This window comes from Glycine soja, chromosome 4 (genome assembly GCF_004193775.1).
Source record: "Glycine soja cultivar W05 chromosome 4, ASM419377v2, whole genome shotgun sequence".
NCBI lineage: Eukaryota > Viridiplantae > Streptophyta > Magnoliopsida > Fabales > Fabaceae > Glycine > Glycine soja.
This window is the reverse complement of record NC_041005.1, coordinates 3,818,851-3,838,433: the sequence shown is the minus strand read 5'-3', so window position 1 is coordinate 3,838,433 and position 19,583 is coordinate 3,818,851. Positions and strand designations below refer to the sequence as shown.

General features: G+C 31.5%; 1 protein-coding gene and 1 non-coding gene across 2 annotated transcripts; both read right to left on the bottom strand.

The window, feature by feature from the left end:
* Positions 1 to 8,199: 8,199 nt before the first annotated feature.
* LOC114408789 (RNA-binding protein 1-like) lies at positions 8,200 to 9,877 on the bottom strand. The gene is made up of 2 exons (XM_028371952.1): positions 9,549 to 9,877; positions 8,200 to 9,430 (listed from the first exon to the last, which is right to left on the bottom strand). Exons 1-2 carry the CDS (start codon positions 9,780 to 9,782, stop codon positions 8,504 to 8,506), a joined length of 1,161 nt encoding a protein of 386 aa, XP_028227753.1. The 5' UTR covers positions 9,783 to 9,877; the 3' UTR covers positions 8,200 to 8,503.
* A 2,165-nt stretch (positions 9,878 to 12,042) lies between these two features.
* LOC114410992 lies at positions 12,043 to 12,132 on the bottom strand. The gene has a single exon (XR_003666380.1). It is a non-coding gene; the product is annotated as a small nucleolar RNA snoR8a (small nucleolar RNA).
* Positions 12,133 to 19,583: the final 7,451 nt, after the last annotated feature.

Sequence of the window (19,583 nt, the reverse complement as noted above, 5' to 3'; positions counted from 1 at the left end):
CAAAAGCTAAGGAAGGACGACGTGTAATAAAAAGAAAAAAAGAAAATTGGATTATGAGATCAATGATGGCTACACATCTAAGTCTAGCTGTTGTGGCCCCCTGCACTTTGCTCCCACTCTGCCACCATGTTTGGCCATTGTAAAATTCAATTGAATTGAAATCTTATGTCATGTAATTAGGTTTCTAAACTAGTCTCCTAGTGCTTTACTACCATATTACACTCTCTTTCCTCATTAAAAAGGTTTGCTTCCATGCAAAATTAAACTCAATTCAATCCAAGGCTAGCAATTCCTTCTATTTGTCACTACCAATCCCTCTTTCTATCCTTCACCACCTGTGATGAAATGTCAAAATCTAAGCTTGTATGTCCTGTCACAATCACATTAGATTCTCACGATTTACCACCAGAAGAGTGTTTCTTTTCTCTCTTTTTATTCTTTTTTTTAATGAGGGATGAAATCCTTTGAGAGATGGTATGCTTAACAGCAGCATTTGATCTTTTTGCTGGAATTAGCCTCCTCCAATCCTTGTCACAAATGTCGCAATAAACTACCATAAATCCAATTATGTGAGGAATCCCAGAAAGGGTATAACAATTAATTAACCAAAGTCAAGATAAATCAACAAAATTAACTAACTGCATCGTAACAGCACCCACCGGTACGCTAAAGACTGAAAAGGATATCAAAAGTAAGATTTCGTAATCAATAGTTTGAATTCACCGTTTGTTAAACTATACAGCAAAAAAAAAAAAAGAAGAAGAAGAAAAAAAAAGCTACTAACGAGAGCCAAAGTTCATATCAACGAAATTACAATATTTCCCCCCAGTATGGGAAGAAAACAGAACGAGAAGGAATTTTTTAATTATACAAAAACAAAAATACCTTTCATTATTATAAGTTATTAAATGGCAATTTAGTTTTTCTTCTTCTTAATTTTTAATTAAATAAATAAAGATAAAACTTATCTTTTTGCTCTTTCTATTCATTCTTATTTATCTTAAATACAAAATTATTTATTTATATTTTGCTTTTTTTTTACTCTATTTCTTTTCCTTTCTGTCTATTTCTTTTTTCTCACAGGCAAACAAATGGCTACTGAGAGAGGGGGCGCAGATAATGTATGCCCTTCCATTGTCATCCATACAACAACACCTTTTATCTATTGACTTGCATTCTCATGTGTTTATTAGTGGAATATGACTATGAAAAAATGTTTCTTTTTCTGGTATTATAGGTTTTTAAAAGTAAGACTTTACTGGCCTGCTAAGAATGTAGTGAAAAAGATCACAGCTAACCCCCACAAAACTGTTCTATTTGTTTTGTTTTAGGAAAATATCATCCACATTCAAGTGCTATTAGACACCTAGGGAGGTAAAAAAAAAAAAAAGAGAGATAGTAGAGTTTTATGATGTGTTAGGAAGAAAAAAAAATATTAGTAAAATGTTTAAAATAAAAAATATTCATATCTATATATACAAAACTGTTATATTTAACTTTTTCAGACATGGTGAGATAGACCAACAGTGGGAAATCCCTCTAACACGTTCCTTGCAACATCGCCGGCACTACCAAAATGTTTTGTCATTATATCAAAAGCTTAAGAAAAAAATCCATATAGTTTTAGTTGAGTTATTATAAAGAAATGCGCCTATTATACTGTTCACTTACAATTAATGTTTCGGCAATTTTTTTTAGAGATTTTATACATTAATTATTTTTAGAAAAATTAAAAATTAAAATAAACACACACGAATACTATTTTGTCCAGTTAGATGAATTATGAGGGGAATTAAAGAACAAGCACGAAAAAAAATTAATATTATTTTTAAAATTTCATCCATCCAGAAGTAGAAAGAAAAGTGCAAGAATAAATGTTTTTTTTTAGAAAAACTAAATTTTTCTTAGTTTAATATTATTTTTTAGAGATGAATATATTATATGCTAGTATATAGATTCATTTAAAAAATTATTTAAAAATTAAAAATTATATAATTTATAAATTTATTATAGATTAAAAAATCAATTTAATGATTGAATTATTAAAACAACAAAAAATTCTAGAAATTTTACTCTTGAAATAATTTAATTCTAAGACGCATTCAATGTTTCATAAAAGTTAATAACTTTGCTGAAACTAAATGCTATTGTCATACCTATCTTGCCATATATATCATGTTTTGCTTGACATACACACGCAAATTGCCCTAATAGGCTGGTTTTACAAACAAATTTCCATTATGGATCTGTTTTAAAATTATTTTTAGTATGGTGTAGTTTTGCACGTAAAATCCATGCAACCCGCCAACACCAATGACTAGTTGATCCTAAACAGTGGTGTCGCCAGCTGTAGTGGCGACATAGCCATGCACTGGTGTCGCCAATCAAAGTGGAGATTTAGGGTCAGATGGGGCAGGGGTTCAAAGGCGTAGGCTGTAAAGACTAAGGCAGGAGGCTAGGGTATTATCACCACCCAAGCTAGTGATATAGCTATGCATTAAGCTAAAATCCATTACGCAAAAACCATTGGCGATGTACGTGTAGCTAAAATAGCTACTTCTTCCTCCTATAGTTTCATGTGCATTTTTTAAAATTTCTGAATTTCCAAATTTGTCTTGTGCAATAGTTTGAAGTTTTTGAGCCTTCAAGCGTTCAAAGTTCTCAATCAAACAAGTGTGTGCTATCAAATTTATTTTTTTGAAGTAATTATTTTGAGGTCGGAATAAAGTTTGAATTTGAATTTTGTATTATTTTTTTAATTAATTAGCTTCGTGTTGATGCTTTGTTCGTGTGTGTTTTAATTTTCTGAGCCTTCAACTTTAACTCTATTTAAAATAAAATAAAAAATTGTGGCATCATATTTATTTGAAGTAAGTATTTTGAGTTCGAAAAAAAAAATAAATATGAAGTTTGTAGTATTTTTTTAATTAGATTAGGTTGATATTGATGTTTTGTTGGCGTGTGTTAAAAATTTATGAGCCTTCAAGTTAAACTTCAACTGTGTTTAAAATCAAAAAAATTTGGGCCATCATATTTATTTCAAGTAAATATTTTGAGTCGGGAAAAAAATTTTAATATGAAGTTTGTAGCATTTTTTTAATTAGATTAGGTTGGTGTTAATGCATTGTTTGTGTGTGTAAAAAATTTCTGAGCGTTCAACTTTAACCGTGTTTAAAATAAAAAAAAATTTGTGGCATGATATTTATTTGAAGTAATTATTTTGAGTCTGGAAAAAATTTTCAATATGAAATTTCTAGTATTTTTTTAATTAGATTAGCTCGCCGTTAATGTTTTCTTCGTGTGCCTTTATAATAATAATTTTGTTAAAACATATGATAAAATTATAAAATTTAAATATACTCTCCAAATACATTAAAATACATGCAAAACTTAAAATACTAACTAAAATACTTTACAAATAAAAAAAAATTAAATATCTTTTTACAAATAATTTAAAATACATAGATAAATTTAAATAAATGACCGAAAATATTTTGCAATTAACAAAATTTAAATTAAATAACATATATTATACAGATAAATTCAAATAAATCTAAAAATTACTATATGAAAACAAAAATTTAAACAATATATATACAAAATTAATAACGTATCATATATTTGAACAATAACTAAACTAACTAATATTAGCATACTAACTAAAACTAACATACTATATATATAACACAAATAATAGCATACAAACATAAAAAAACCTAAACCAAATAATAATAACATACCAATTAAAATTAACGTAACATATATATAAGACAAATAATAACATACAAATTTAAAAAACCTAAACAAAATAATATTATGAAATCAACTAAAACTAACATAACATATATATAATACAAATAATAGCATACCAACTAAAATTAATATATATATATATATATATATATATAACACAAATAATATTAATATTTGAAGGTACTACTTAAAATTTGAAAGTATCAACTAAGTAGCAAAGTATCAACTAAACACACACACATATAAAACAAATAATACCATACTAATTTAAAAAATCTAAACAAAATAATATTAACAAATCATATAAAACTAACCTAGGATATATATATATAACACAAATAATAACATACAACTTAAAAAATTTAACCTAAATAATATTAACATATCAACTAAAATAAACTTAATATATATTTGAAGATATGAGTTAAAAAACACTTACCACAAAGAGAAACCGTGTACGAGCAAGAGGGAACACAAGTAAGAAAGCTTTTCCCACTAACACAAGCCAAACACACACTTGTAGGAAATGGCCCTTGCATTTTTTAAAAGCTTCTCGTCAGTTGGAATGGCGAGACCTGTTGCACACTTCTCGCCAGTCGTAATGGCGACAACAATGCACCTCTGAAAAGCCTGTGCCTACGCTGTTGCTCTACTCTGCAAGCTTCAGGCCTGATCCTGGATAAATCGCCAGTCAACCTGGCGTAACCTGATGTAACTAGCTGGCCCTAAATCGCCAACTGCAATGGTGAGACCAGTGCCACGTGTTGCATCCAGGGATGACTTGTCATTGCTGTTGGCGAATTGAATGAATTTTACGTGCAAAACAACACCATACTGAAAATAGTTTTAAAACATACCCATAATAAAAATTTATTTGTAAAACTAGCCCTATTAGGACAATTTGCCACATACACTCATGTATATTATAAAATTTAATACTTATATTTCAATATAAATCATATGCATTTACTTATTCTATTATTCTTTTAATCGTGTTCTTAATTTGTATTATATGCATTATGTATATTTTTCATAAAAAATTTAATTATGAAGTGGAAGAAAAAGCATAGTTAAAAATGCTCCTATTATATTATGAAAAAAAAATTATATGTTGATAATGTAAAAAATCATCAAATCATAAACGAATAAGTTGTTTATTTTTTTATAATAAATACTTTTTTATTAATTTTTTATAATAATTATTTTTTTATAAAAAATCATCAAAATGCTCCTATTAATTTTTTATAATAATTATTTTAAAAATTATATTAATTACAATTTAGAATTTTTAAAGAAAATTATATATATAAAATAAATACTTTTTTCTGAAAAATAGACATAAACGAATAAGTTGTTTATTTTTTTAATCTATTTTTACAGAAAATTTATATAGAAATAGATATATAAGAATAACAAATTTGTGGAGATGGGCAGCATGAAAACTTGTTTGGCACAAAAAACCAGAATCTTATGAAAATGAGATAAGTAAGGGGTAGAATTTAGACTACAGAGTAGAAAGCATAGCTGTAGGGTTAGGGTGCGACGGTGCGTGATTTGATTTGACGATTGTCACCGCAGGCGCAGGCGCAGGCAGTACCCAAACCTCTTTTCCCGACGGCTGGCGCCAGAGCAAACCAACAATTCAACGGCCTCTTCCATGCATCCTATTTCGTCTTTTTTTCACCGATATTATATTACATTTCGTTATATCAAGTAGTACAGTTCTTACGTCTTACAAAATACTTCATCTAAGCTTCCAAATTTCCAATACTGCTCCATTCACCATTGTAGTACACTTTTTATGTATAACAACTTTTTTTATTTTAAGAAAATGTAATTTGTGTATATTCTTTCAAGAAGATTGCTATTTAGGAGTGCCTTATAAATATCTCAAGTTTTGCTTTCATTTTTTTTTATCTCTTTATACTTTTCATTATATTATACCAGGGGAAATGTCTTTCTAAATTTTTCTAAATAATAAAAAAACAGAAGTTAAATACAATTAATATAAAACTAATAATATAAAAGTAATAAAAAATTACTATGGGAAGTTAAAAAGTAATTTAAGGATAAAATTATTCAATAAAATATCAAATAAAAACATTTCATTTATTATTAATATAGATGACACATTTAATATTTTTTCTTCCATCTCTCTCCACCTTCCCCCACAATATATCTTAACATGTCCTAAAAGTTTATAACTTCTCTTTTTTGTATATAGAGAGGAGGGGGAGGGGGGATTATACATATATGTGAAATTAATGAGGAGAAATTTTCATTCAGTTCTGGATTTCATATAAATACAATTAAAATTGATTTTTATAATAATTAAAAAACACATTAAGATGATTTTTAATTGATTATTTATATATATAAAAAACTTTTATGTGAATGTATTAAACTTAACTTGTATTAAGTGAAAGTTACATTTTAATATTTTGAGATATAAAAAAGAAATAATGTTTTGTTCACCAAAATATCCCTAATAATAGGTTGGACTCCATTGAATTATTTTTTATGGACACATATTAATTGTTATTGATAAAAGTTTTTACATTATCAAATGATTAAAAATATTTTTATATTTTTACATATTTTCTTATATATTTAACACATTTTGTTATCAATTTTTCCCCACTACTATCATATTCTCGTAAAATCTTATAGAAGACCTCACATTGTTATTTAGCTCTCAAATCATAAATGTCAACCCTAACAATAAGTCTAAGTTATGGATAAAAAAATATAATTAATTTTTTTTTTTTACTAAAGGTGACCGGTTAACTTTTTTATAAGATAAATCATCATTAAAATTGATAGATACTCTATAACAATATAACAAAAAAAATCTACAAAAAAATTGCATCCACGTTCTACATAAAACTCAGATTGTTATTTATCAAGTTTTAAATTTGTATTCATCTTGGCAAATTAATAGACTTAGAGATCGTCTCTATTATCAAATATTTTGTTTCCAAAAATTTCATAAGTTTAAAGATTTTATTTTATTAATTATCCATACGTTATGAAATAGAATTTCCAATTAAAATTGCGACACTCAGTAAAAACATGTCATTTTTATTTCATAAATACGGGTAATATTTTTCTCTCTTGTATATTTAAAAGTTCACGTATGAACACAAAAAACATTGCTAGATTTTTTTAAAATAAAATTATTAAAAGACTAGATAAAATAAGATAATAATATAATTACCTATTACCATATTAAGATAAAAACAAAAGGACATACCACTACATAGATTTATCACTTTAAAGCAAATAATTAGATTCGTGATAAATCAGGTGAAAGATATAATCCCTCATATTATAGTATTAAAAAAAATACTCGTTTTACAGATATCTAAAATTATACAGTTCAAGGGGGACAATACATTTCATTTCTCTCTCTTTTTTTTCCATTCTACAAATCCTTTTTCTGGGCTTCCCCAACGCCCATGTATCCTTGAGAAACTCGTTCATACTCATTAGACCGCAACTTCCCCTATTCATGTCATGAAAAAACATGAAAAGTTCAAATCTAACCAACTCGAAAAATTTGTCACAAACACAACCGTCCCGTCATTTGTTTGGTTTGTCACCCAACCTGAGCCGTGACTAACTCCTCTACCCCCAATATCAAATTAACAATAGAATGCAACGGCTTCTAACAATTATAGATTCTGATACGGGGGATCTATTATTGTAGCTCCCAAGAGAAAATTGGATATGATACCAAATATACCACTACCGGTAAGTGGGAACAAATTACTATGGTAGATCTTGTTTATTACTACTATCAATTTTCCAGCAAAAAGATATTTTATTAAATATTAAAGAAATAAATTTTGATGACATATAATGGAACGTCCCTAGGTGCCCATTTCATTTTCTTTTCCCCATTGTGGCCTTGAATGGAAATTAACAACTAAAAAGACAATTCCAATAGTGGTCATCTGCATTCTATGTAATCATTTGCAATAACACAAAATGGCACAGAGAAGTTGAAGCCAAGTACCCATCAGCCTAGTTATATGCATGTAGGAAAGGCATACTCAAGAAGTATAGATTTGCAGCATAACTTTAATTATTCCTTTTTTTTCAATCAAAGATGGCAAATTTACCATTAGTAGGATAATGAATTTCTATAATGTGAAAAGAAAAAAGTTACTGCAGATTGATTCTCTATTAACTTTATAATCTGCAGAGCAAATTACATCAATCCAACCTTGGATGGTGTTATAACTTGCTCTATCTATCCACGTGAACATCAAATGATTAATAACTAACATAACCCAAACTCACGAGCCACATTAGCTAACATCACTCTAAGGTAAACAGCTAATAACCTAAAAGCCAAACAAAGAACCAAAAAATGCATTTCGATCAACAAAGGTGCAAAGGACTCATGAAGCACTGATATGTGATAGTGGATGTGGGAGAAAGTACAGCAAAATCAAATGGGACACACTGAAAAAAGATTTAAAGAACAATAGAGAAGGATTTGCATGAAATTATTTTACAGATGCATGAAACCTCTACACTAATAAATATCCATAACTAAACATGACGAGTTGCTAAACTACATGTTTGTGACACATAAAAAAGTATCTTCACAAATTAAAACAAAAAAGAAGAGTGACTAGCCCTTACAACATCTTGCGAAAGAATATGCCAACCTTTCACAACCCTGAAGCAGTCAGTAAGTATTTACCTACATGAATTAAGGTTGAAGGACCCTTTTAGTCTGTCAACTAGAAATTCCACCATTGCTTCCTTTCAAACTTGAAGAGTCAATAACATCCTGCTTTACACCATGAGGTGATGTCACATTGCCAGGAACAAATTCATTGGCATTAAAAGCTTGATCAAATTTCAAATTTGTTGCAGATCCCATAATGCCAGTGTACCCCCAAGATCCAGCACCACTACCTACTATTCCAATCCTACCCCCCACATACACAACATTTGGAACAGCACTAGCGTAAGGCACCTGACATGCCTGAGGACCAGTCATCATTGGCCCATACCAGAGGTTACTAGGAGCATCAGAAGGAACTGCGTATCCATTCCCCCCATAACCACCCACAGGGTACCAGCAACCATACGCATTAGACCCATATGCATATACTCCATCACCACTATACCACGGCAAAGGTGTGAAACCTGGGAGCGGGAGCATATCCCTATGACTAAAAGGAGGAAAACTCTTAGGAACTCCTCTTTCACTCTTATTTCTTAATTTACTAAACCCATCATAGCCATGGTTCCCCTCTTTGGGAACAGCCCTCTTCACCTCCACCTGTCTACCGTTCAAGTCATGAAAACTCTTCACCATAACGTTTTGAACCGATTCCTCGGACTCGAAAGTGATGAACCCAAACCCCCTTGGCCGGTGAGTTACACTGTCCTGCATCACCACGACATCGGTTATCCGACCGAACCTCTCAAAGTAGTTCTTAAACTCCTCCTCGGATATACCAGCAGGTAAACCCCCTACAAATATCTTTTTAGTCCTAACGTTGTGGTCACTGCAATAGTCATTACTATTATTATTATTATCATTATTATTATTATTATTATTATTATTATTATAATAATAACCACCCCCTCTACTCTGTAATGGGTTTTGGTGTTGATGTTGTTCACTCCTGGGAATTGCTTTTTTCACTTCTACCTATAATACACAACAAGCAAGCAAACAGAAAGAAGCAACCATAAATCAAACAAATAAATTATTAACACATACCAAGAAAACAATTTCTTGAAATTCGTAAACGTGCAATGAAACTAACCGTTCTTCCGAGGATGACGTGGGTGTCTTGGAGGGCTTTATCAGCTGCGGAGAGGTCGGAGAAGGTGACGAAGCCAAAACCTCTAGGGCTTCGGGTGGTGCGGTCTACGGAGATTGTGGAGTCCGAAACGACGCCGTACTTGGCGAAGTGGAGTTTGAGAACGTGTTCGGTAGTGTCGCGAGAAATGCCTCCTACGAACAGCTTCGCGCTATCGGAATCCATCTTGAAATTCATTGTTACTGTACACAATCCCTAAATCCCCAATTCAATCACTGCTTCCTTTCCTCGGTCACAACACTGCTACACTAAACTAAACCCCGCTTCTCGGTCGTTGGCCATTAATGAATGGATTTCCTTTATGGGCCCAAATAAGCCCGTTTTTTCTTTTAACCAGTCCATCCTCAATTTACTGGCCCAAACTTTATCGGAGGGAACAATAACCAATAAAAATGTCATATGTTACTGAAAAATGATGTAATTTACAACAAGTGAATAAACACACTAATTTTTTTTTATATTTTAATGTAAAATGTCCTTTCTCTTTATATATAATTTAGAATGAAATTTTGAATGGCAGCGTTTTTATGAATTATTTTTCAACGAGAACATTGTTATGAGTTATTCCTTAACAAGAATGTTTTTAGAAAAAAAACATTTTAACAATAGCATTTTTAGGAATTTTCTTAATTTCTTATCTCTATCCATTTATTCTTTTCATAATTATTTTTGAATCCAATTTTTATGTTTTTATGAAATTTTCTTTTATCAATAGTTAAAAATAACATTGTATCTAAATCCAATTTTAATTTTTTTTAAGTATAAATATGTTTTGTCAAAAAAAAGTATAACTATGTTATTTAATTTTTTTAATAAAGAATTAAACATGTTTATACTTACACATTTTTAAAATAAGTATCGTTTACATAGTTATTTAAATGGGTTGCTAATCTTAATTTTATAAATCCTACAAAGCCACGTGAATTTAAACTCCACATAAACTCAAACATTAAAATTGTTAAAATGAGTGCTTAAGCTGACAATGCTCTCAACCTTACGAGTGATGGGGTGGGACAATAGTCCCTCATTAGGGTCTTCTACCACTGGGGTTTTGCAAAAGACAACATTTGGATCTTTGAGAAATAGGAGTGCTGAGAGTAGTCCAAGGACAAAGAATAAAACCCTAGAAAGAGCAAGTTTGTGCATTGACCTCCTCAATTCAACTCTTGGGAACTCTTCCTCATTGCCCAAGTTGTAACAACTCTACAGAAGCACTTTGATGAAGCCATGGAGTTGAAGGGGGAACAACTTTTTTCTGTGCTGACTTTATTTATTGTTATTCACATTATATTGCTGCTCCCTAACATGGTAAATTGGCACTGTTAGTGTTAGAATTTCGGGGAATGGAGGGTGGATGTTCTAATCTTAGCCTCATAATTTGGTTGTGTACGTTTTTTTTTGTGCATTGCTTTGACTGTGTTCATGTGCTGTCTTCTGATCTGTGTTTTTTAGTATGTATTCACCGGTACTGTTTTGGTTGGTTTTTAAGGATATGGTCAGATTTAGCTCATGTGGGGACTCTCATTGTTTGACGTAACATTTTTTGCTGTTTTTCTTTCCTACTAAACATGAATTTCTTTTTCATTTTAAGTTGTTGTCATTGTTCTTCTTTTCTCGTTCCGATTCCCAGTCTCTTTTTAGAATGCATTGGCTCTTTAGGAACACATGTTTTCAGTTCTTTTAAAGTTTAATACTCGTAAATTAGTTCATGTGGCAATTTCAATGTCACAACTTCTAAAGTTTTAGAGCCATAAAATTTCTACTAAAAAAGGTTTTCTAATTTGATAAAATTGAGATTACATCATCATTCATCTGAATTATCCTGATTTCATCATCATTCAATTGCACAATTTATCTTTTATTTTTATTTTTATCCTATTTGTAAAATTTATCAGTTGTTGCTTATGTGACTTTTTCCGGTTCACTTGATTACTCGGTTCTGTTTTTGACAAAGGGAGGATAGATTTGGGAAGCAACTCGCATATGCCACTAATTATCAACTCAAGAGTAAAATTGGGCAACTGCTGATACGTGAAGTGAAACATAAGTAAAAGAAATATGAAAAGGGTGTAATCTCATTAGGTTATAATTTCAATTAAAGAGTGATCAAAATCATTTGATCCTACAAAATGCTATGACTCAAACTTCAATCAATACGATATTAAACTTAACACCATCCAATTCCTCATAAAAAAATCCGAAATGTTACAATTGAAATATGATGGTGTGCGTAACCCAAACCACTATGATGTAAGGTTAGGGATTTAAACACCACTCAATCAATATGAGGAGTTAGCTAAACACAAAGCAGACATGTCAAAATATGGGCAAACCAAGCATTTTTCAATTCCCACACAGGGATCAGAATAATTATGGAAAAACCAAGCAAAACCGTAAGAACATAAAAAAAAAACCAGTTATGTAAACAAACGGGGGCAGTGCTCATATTCTATGGGTGTAAACGTGTCTGTCATGCCATGGCATTAGCATTCAGAACGAGGAATTATTTTATAATCATCACATCCAACCCCTTTTGCTCCTATCGGTATACAAAAAAACCAAACTATAGGAATGAGATATGAAACCTATAATTCAAGAGTACAAACTACACTGATGTAGAACAATTGAAAATAAAAAGTTAGCTTCAGCATCGTTTCACGAGTGAAAAAAAAACAAATGTGCATCGAAATTACACATACAACGAAAGAAACAATAAGGGAATGACACTTCGGACTTGGACGCCGTTCTCAGCTTTGGAGATGGCTCCCTACCGATCTGAAGTGGAGAAACGAGGGTCGTATTTAAAGCTGAGATTGCACGCCACGCCACTCAAAACCCTTAACCCTAACTAACCCGCTATCTTTTAGGCCTTGTTGTAACAGAAGCCCAATACAAATTAGGTTTTCAGCTACATATATATGGGCTTGGACCGCGGGAATTGTTCATAAGCTTTTGACATTGGACATGTTTTACGAAATAATACTGGGGGATTGCTTTTTGTAAACCCTTCTTTTATTCTTACACTCTCCTCTCAAATTTTTAGTTTTTCCTTTCTTCAAAATAGCTTTTTTTGAAAAACAATATCTTTCCAAACATAACTTACTAATTGGTACATATTTGAAAATTAGTTTCGAAATATATTCAATATATTACAGACATTAATTTTCCAAAATATTGATTTTTAACACATTCTGAAAAACCAAATTCCAAAAGTGTTGAAAATTTAATTTCCTAAAGCTTGGACTGAGGATTCTGTTGGACATTACTCCTGACATATATCATTTCATCGTTTCAAATATACAGAAATATAATACATGTACTTCGTGTCATGTATTATTGTATCATTTCAAATCCATCAACGAAGGATGTATATTCTAATTAAGTTGAGGGACATGGATTAGCTCTCTCCAGCACCTTTCCAACCTCTCCCTTTCTAAAAAATTTCATTTTTTTATCATCTCTCTTCATTTCTCCATTTCTTCATTATATCTCTCCCTTTTTATTTTTTTTTAGCTAAACAGGGAGATCAAGGATCTGTTTTGCAAGTTGAGGGAGATGAGACAGAAATTGGAACTCACAAAACATGTTCCTAACACAAGCCAAGTTCTTCTTTATATTGAAGATGAGAAAGACAAAGAATTTGAATTAGAGAACCTTGAGTTAGTAATGAAACCTTAAAGTATGTAATGATTGCCATGTAGGAGAAAGTGAGATGAATGTGGGTGTGGTATGTTCCAATTTAGTGAGGAACCTCTTTCAAAAGTTAAGTTTTCGGATTTAATACTTTTAAAAATTAATTTCTGAAAAGTATTAGAATTTTAGTAGTATTTTAAAAAATTAATTCTAAAATATCTATTCATTACTGAAAATAAAATTTGAAATTTAATTAATTTTGGAAATGGGAGGATGTCAGTTTTCGGGAAGAGAGTATTTTTGAAAAAAAATAATAATAAAATGTGATTGATATTCAAATATGAAAATAGAGTTTCAAAAGCTAGAGGTGAGACATCAATATTATCACCATATAATATTTTAAAGCTTGAAATACCATATGATTAATTATCACAGCTGGTGGCCCAAAGTTTGGCAAATTTACGTTAAAGGATCCTATTTAGAAAGCATTTGCCAATCAGGGTTTGTTTTTAAACTATTTATAAGGGGGGTCCATTTTTTACAAGCTTGACGTAGTTGCCAATGGCGATATACCCTCAATCGCCATCGCCACTGGCGAGGGAGTTGCTTACGTGGACATGCCGCCATTGATGTTGGCAAGACACACTGACGTGGCCAGCATGCAGAGGATACCACCATTGACAATGGCGAGTTTGGTGACGTGGAGCTAGAATCGCCCCTCCCATTGGCGAGACATGCACAGCACGGGCAGCTAGGGCATAGGCTTGCAGCAGCAGCAGGTTGCAGAGGAGGTAGCTTTTCATATATCGCCATTACTAATGGTGAGACATGCACAATTGCAGTGCCTCTTCTATATAAAAAAAAAATCCTCCATTAGAAAAATCCTGCATAAAACGCGTATACTCTTATCTTCTCCTCCCCAAGTTCCTCTATAATATTTCATCTTCTCCTTCTCCTGCGTGTGTCTTCCTGTGTTTTTTTAATTAATATTTTTAAGGCACAAAAAACATCAACAAAGGCTTATAAATAATTAATCTTAATAAAAATAACTTCAAAATAAAAATTCTAATTACAAAAATTAATACACTTAAACTTCAGCTTAAAATTTTATTGTAACAAAAAATATTATTACTTCAAATAAATAATTTGTGAATGATAAAATTAAAAAAAAAAATCTATTTGCTTGCTCTATTAAACCTAAACTACACATTCAAACTTCATTTAAACAAAAAAATGATTACTCCAACTAAATAATTTATGAATAATTCTTTAACTCCAACAACGAGAAGGGTCACACGTAAAAATTTCTAAGGTAGAAAAACCATGAACAAAGAGGCTTATAAATAATTATTAGTAATAATTTCAAAATAAAAAATATAATTCCAAAAATTGCTACACTTAAACTTCAGCTTCAAATTTTATTCTAACCACAAAAATTATTACTTCAAAATAAATAATTTGTAAATGATAAAAATTATTCAAAAATTTAACTTGAAAGAGAATGAAGGAAAGCTTGTAAAAAATTCATTGAACAATGATACAAATTGTTACTTCAAATAAATAAAATCTGAACGTGGAATCAACAAACTTCAAAGGCTTTATGCTTTCTTTGCTTTCTCTTCAAATATTTCTTTCTCTCTTCACGAATCACTACAAATTTTAAAGGGACAACCTGTCTATTTAAAGGAAGGAAACAATGTTCACAACAAGAGTCCCGCTAGTGGCAAGAAACCACTGCCCTAGTTGTGTCTCTGATCTCTACGTGCATGTGACTCTGATCTGCACAGTGCCCTAGCCTGCAAGCTATATCGCCAGATGCATTGGCGGTATGCTCCACATCAGCCTAACTTACCATCGCCACTGGCGGGACGTCCACGCCATCTTCTTTCTCGCTAATAGCAATGACGGTTCTGCCTTCATCGCTAATCACAATTGTAACTTTCATGCAAAACAGACATCCCTGATTAAATTTTTAGTATCAAATCATATTACGTAAATAGTTTTTAAATAGGATCTTCTGACTTAAATTTGTCCCCAAAGTTTATTTGTCTTGAACGGCTAAATTAGTCGCATGCTTATCTGAATGTTAAATTGCAAAATAATAATGAAAAAAAAACTGTCAACTTAACTCCAAGCTACAAACTTGGGCAACCAAATTTATAAATTACAGCTTAGTCGCAGAGCCCCCAAAACTTATGGTTTTTGCATTGGAACCATTATTTATTTATTCATTTATTTATTCGATACAACATTGGCAGTGGCATGTGGCACCATTATTATTTGAACAGAAGTAGTTTTTTTGGTACATGTGAATCAAAGTGGTTGACCTTGACAGTTACGGCATAAAATACGTATTGTATTATATACCAAACGTGTCTGTCGTTTATGAAGCAGTGACGGAAAATACCATTATTAAATTTAACATCATCCTCATAACGTTTCTTAACGGAGGAAACTGCCAATATATATTCAATATATATAATACAACTTCAGTTATTCAATTATGGAAAGTACTTTTGACCAAAATTACAGGCAATCAATGTTAGAAAAACATGTATGTCATATAATGCATGTCAAGACTATTGATTTTATCTGTTAACTTACGTGCTTTAGCATTCCAAATACCATTTTTTGTTGTTGTTTAGCAACATGCACTAAAAAATGTCACTTACTTTCAGACAATAATTAATTATCAAGTGTTAAAATTGTCTTTGGCAATATAATTTTCTTCTAATAAAAATTAAACTAGTAGTATAGAATTTAAATGTCTACACTAATAGTACGTACGATATGCATGCATTATACTAATATTTTAATCTATTTATACTACTCTGCTGGGATTCATGGAATTTCATTTTCTTGTTACTTTCTGAGATTTAGGGGTACGGCTTACACCTCTAATCTCTCTTAATAATATTCTTTGGCTGTTTCCAAAAAAATATTTATACTAATTAATAGAATTGTTTGTTGGTATAATGTATGATCATATTGGTAATTTAATTTTTATGCTATAGACAAAATTACAGTAGAAGAAATTAATCTATTAATTAAACTGTTGGTAAATAATATTATTTTTGTAGTGGAAGTGTGAGTAATTACTCGATACTTTTCAATTATCCGCAAGTAAAAGAGTTTTTCCATGGCATTCAATTTTATTTTTCTACTGCGAACTATGATGTCATTAGAATATATTTGCGTATATGTGGGTTGATATTATGCTAGCTGCTGTTGTGTCATACCCAAGTAGCCTGCCCTATTGCCAGTTTTCTATGGTTGCAAAATTAGATCATGATTTGTCAAATATAGCGTGAACCTATAATGTTTTCTTGCTTGTTTATTTGTCTATGAATGAATTAATCTACAAGCTATCTCCCTCTCCAACAGAATCTGGATTATTTTAGTTAATAAACAAATCGAGAAACTCGTAACATGCATATATAATCCCCTTTCATAAGGACAAACGAGAGTTGCATAAATAACACAAATAACAATAGCATAGCATACACCTCATGGAGCATAGCCTTAAAAACGATGTTTATTTTCAAGAAAAAGTAAGCGTACCCTTCTCATGGGAACACGAGCCTGGTCTCTCCAAAGTCAATCATCAGAAAAATGACTCAAGGCACAGTAATTTAGTGTTACAACCTCCTCCTCCACGATCATCATCTAGGAATGGACGCAAGAAACAACTTCGAGTTGAGGACGCAGAGAATCCTAATTTTATTCTATGTGCAGTTCAACCTTCTTCCAGGAGAATTAGATCGTTCCGATTGGAGAGTGATCAGAAAGGAGATCCTTTTGTCAAAGCTTACAAGAAATGCACCGAAACCCCCAAAGATCCCTTTATGCATAAAGGGTCTAGTAATAAGAGTAATAAAAACAATGGATCTTGGCTTAACATAGTGAGGTATATGGATATTTTTTCTTGTAAGTTCTCCAACGATGTTATGAGCATTGTTTAGCTGTAACCGCAAAGCCATTGAGAACACTTAAATTATTTGAAGTATATGCTGATGTTGATGATCTCTTTGGGTTTTTATTTTATTTTATTTTATATATATAAATGTGTATTCTTAATTGTTGGGGGATTTGTTTCAATTGAAATGGATCATTGTGATCGCTTTATTATTTATGTTCATATAAAATTAATGATGATCAAGACTTAAGTACTTTAAGAGCTTACGTTAATTATCCTCTCCTTCACGACTGGAAACCATTGGTTTCACCATTAAAGAGCAGAAAAATGCACAATTAAACTCAACATATTTACAACTAATGGCCAATGGACCTTATCAAAGTAATGATATTGATATTCTCTAAACTAGAGCAACAATGGCTATACCACTGAGAAACCACAACCAATATTGATGGCGGAGGAGGAACCACCGATGCTGCCCTCTTTCACCTCGAGGATCAACTATGTGCCCAAACCTCTGAACTCCACCCAAAAATTATCGATTATTTTGACATCATTATCAACACCGAAATTCGCGTCCTCCTCTCGCCCCACTGTCACCGGCGGCAGCAGCTTTGGCTGGCCTCTCTACATCATCATAGACGCCAACCATTTCACTCCATTGGTTAGGTTAGCAAAAACAACACATGACAGAAGAGTGGAACATGATCCAACATCACCAATTATTAAAGCAAATTCAATCTCAGTCGTTTAATTTTAATTTTTAAATCCAATGAAATGGACATGTCATTTCTCTAAAAAATTGAGAGGATCTTAACGTGGTAACTACGTATGAATCTTTTTTTTTTTTTATCAACATACGAATCTTTTTTAGTTGCAATTTATATAGATTTTGTTCATCTTTATTTAAACTTATATTTCTATATCCATCAAATACCCTGTGAAAATAATTATATAAATTGGTGTATTTTATCATGTTTATAACTCGTTTAATTTTTAAAATATCCATTTTCTCTTCTAATTAAGTGAATATATATATATATATATATATATATATCACATCTTTGTACTATACTAGTTTTATTTATTTATTTATTTTGTTTTATCCGTCGCTCTTTGATCTAGATTGAAAGGTGGCTAACTGTATAGATTCTTATACATGTTGCTGATCACTGCTACACGGAGTTTCATATCATTGTTAACTTGGAATAACAACCACAAAAGGGTAATTATTTCCTAAAATTTAATACTGCTTCTACTTCTTTTTATCAGAATTTTTTGAAAATTTTTTCTTCATTTTTTTGATATAAAATCTTTTTTCAAACATTTATAAAATATTACTTATAAATATAATGAAGTCTATCAGTTCATTGGGCCAGTTCGTTGAGTCATCCTAAACTTCAATATCACCTTATGTCAATAAAAGTTCTTTTGTTGAACTTAATGTGTTTGAGAAGAATCACGGTTTTGTAACTTGTTTACATCATCATGATGAATGAAGATACGTAGCTTGTTATTAATTTGACTGCCTTTTCCACCACCAAATTGTGAATTTGTATACAATTTTGTGGTTAATTTATTTTTCCTGCCCTGTTACATTACAGGAGAACAGTGGAATGTAATATGGACCATTTTTATATTTTTAATGGTTGAATCACTTAACGTCTTAACGCTAATTTGCATGAAAATAAAATAAAAAAAAACTAGTAAGAAAAGTAGTTATTACTTACTACTATTATGAACCATGTTTTTTTAACTATTAGAATAATGTTGTTATCTTAGGCACACTACACCAAATTTTTCCAAGTCTCTCCCAACAATCTCTCCCGCAATTGCTCGCTGTTATCGGATATCGCTCACCGTCACCAGAGACGTTATCCTACAGCGGCACTTCTTTCTACTTTTTTTATTCTCTCTCCACCTTAATCCGAAATCCTCCACCTTAATTTGTATGTCCCTCTCCAAAATAAAACAAAAATCATCATATTTCAAACTAAGACATGCAAGTGCTCCATTATGGTTCCGATCAGGATGTACTTGGTGGAGAACGCGACGGAGGAGTGGAGTTGCAGAGTTGTGTCAGACGACCGCCGTAGAGTTGCGCGAGGCAAATCGAATCGAACCTACTGTCGCCGTTTTTTTGCTTGCGATAGTTTGCGTGACGATTGCGGTGGCGGCGAGTGGGGACGGAGGCTTGCAGTGGTTCTGCTTGATGAGGTTTCGAGAGTCGTCTTTCTTGTTGGCCACAATGGTGATTGAGTTGCGGTGAGTGAGGAATATCAATCAATGACTCATTTAGGAGGGTGGTGATTTAATACATATGGTCTACTGAATCTATGTGGACATTTGATTAATCCAACGGTGCATAAAAGTAGTTCATAATAGACTATATGCAAGTTGTCCATCGTAGCATTGACCTGTAAAATAAT

Bases quoted from the DNA above. Each gene is read 5' to 3' on its own strand.
- LOC114408789 (XM_028371952.1), bottom strand. From the start codon at position 9,782: ATGAATTTCAAGATGGATTCCGATAGCGCGAAGCTGTTCGTAGGAGGC. The intron at 9,431-9,548 runs GTTAGTTTCATT...TGTGTATTATAG, and splicing joins ACGTCATCCTCGGAAGAACG to GTAGAAGTGAAAAAAGCAAT.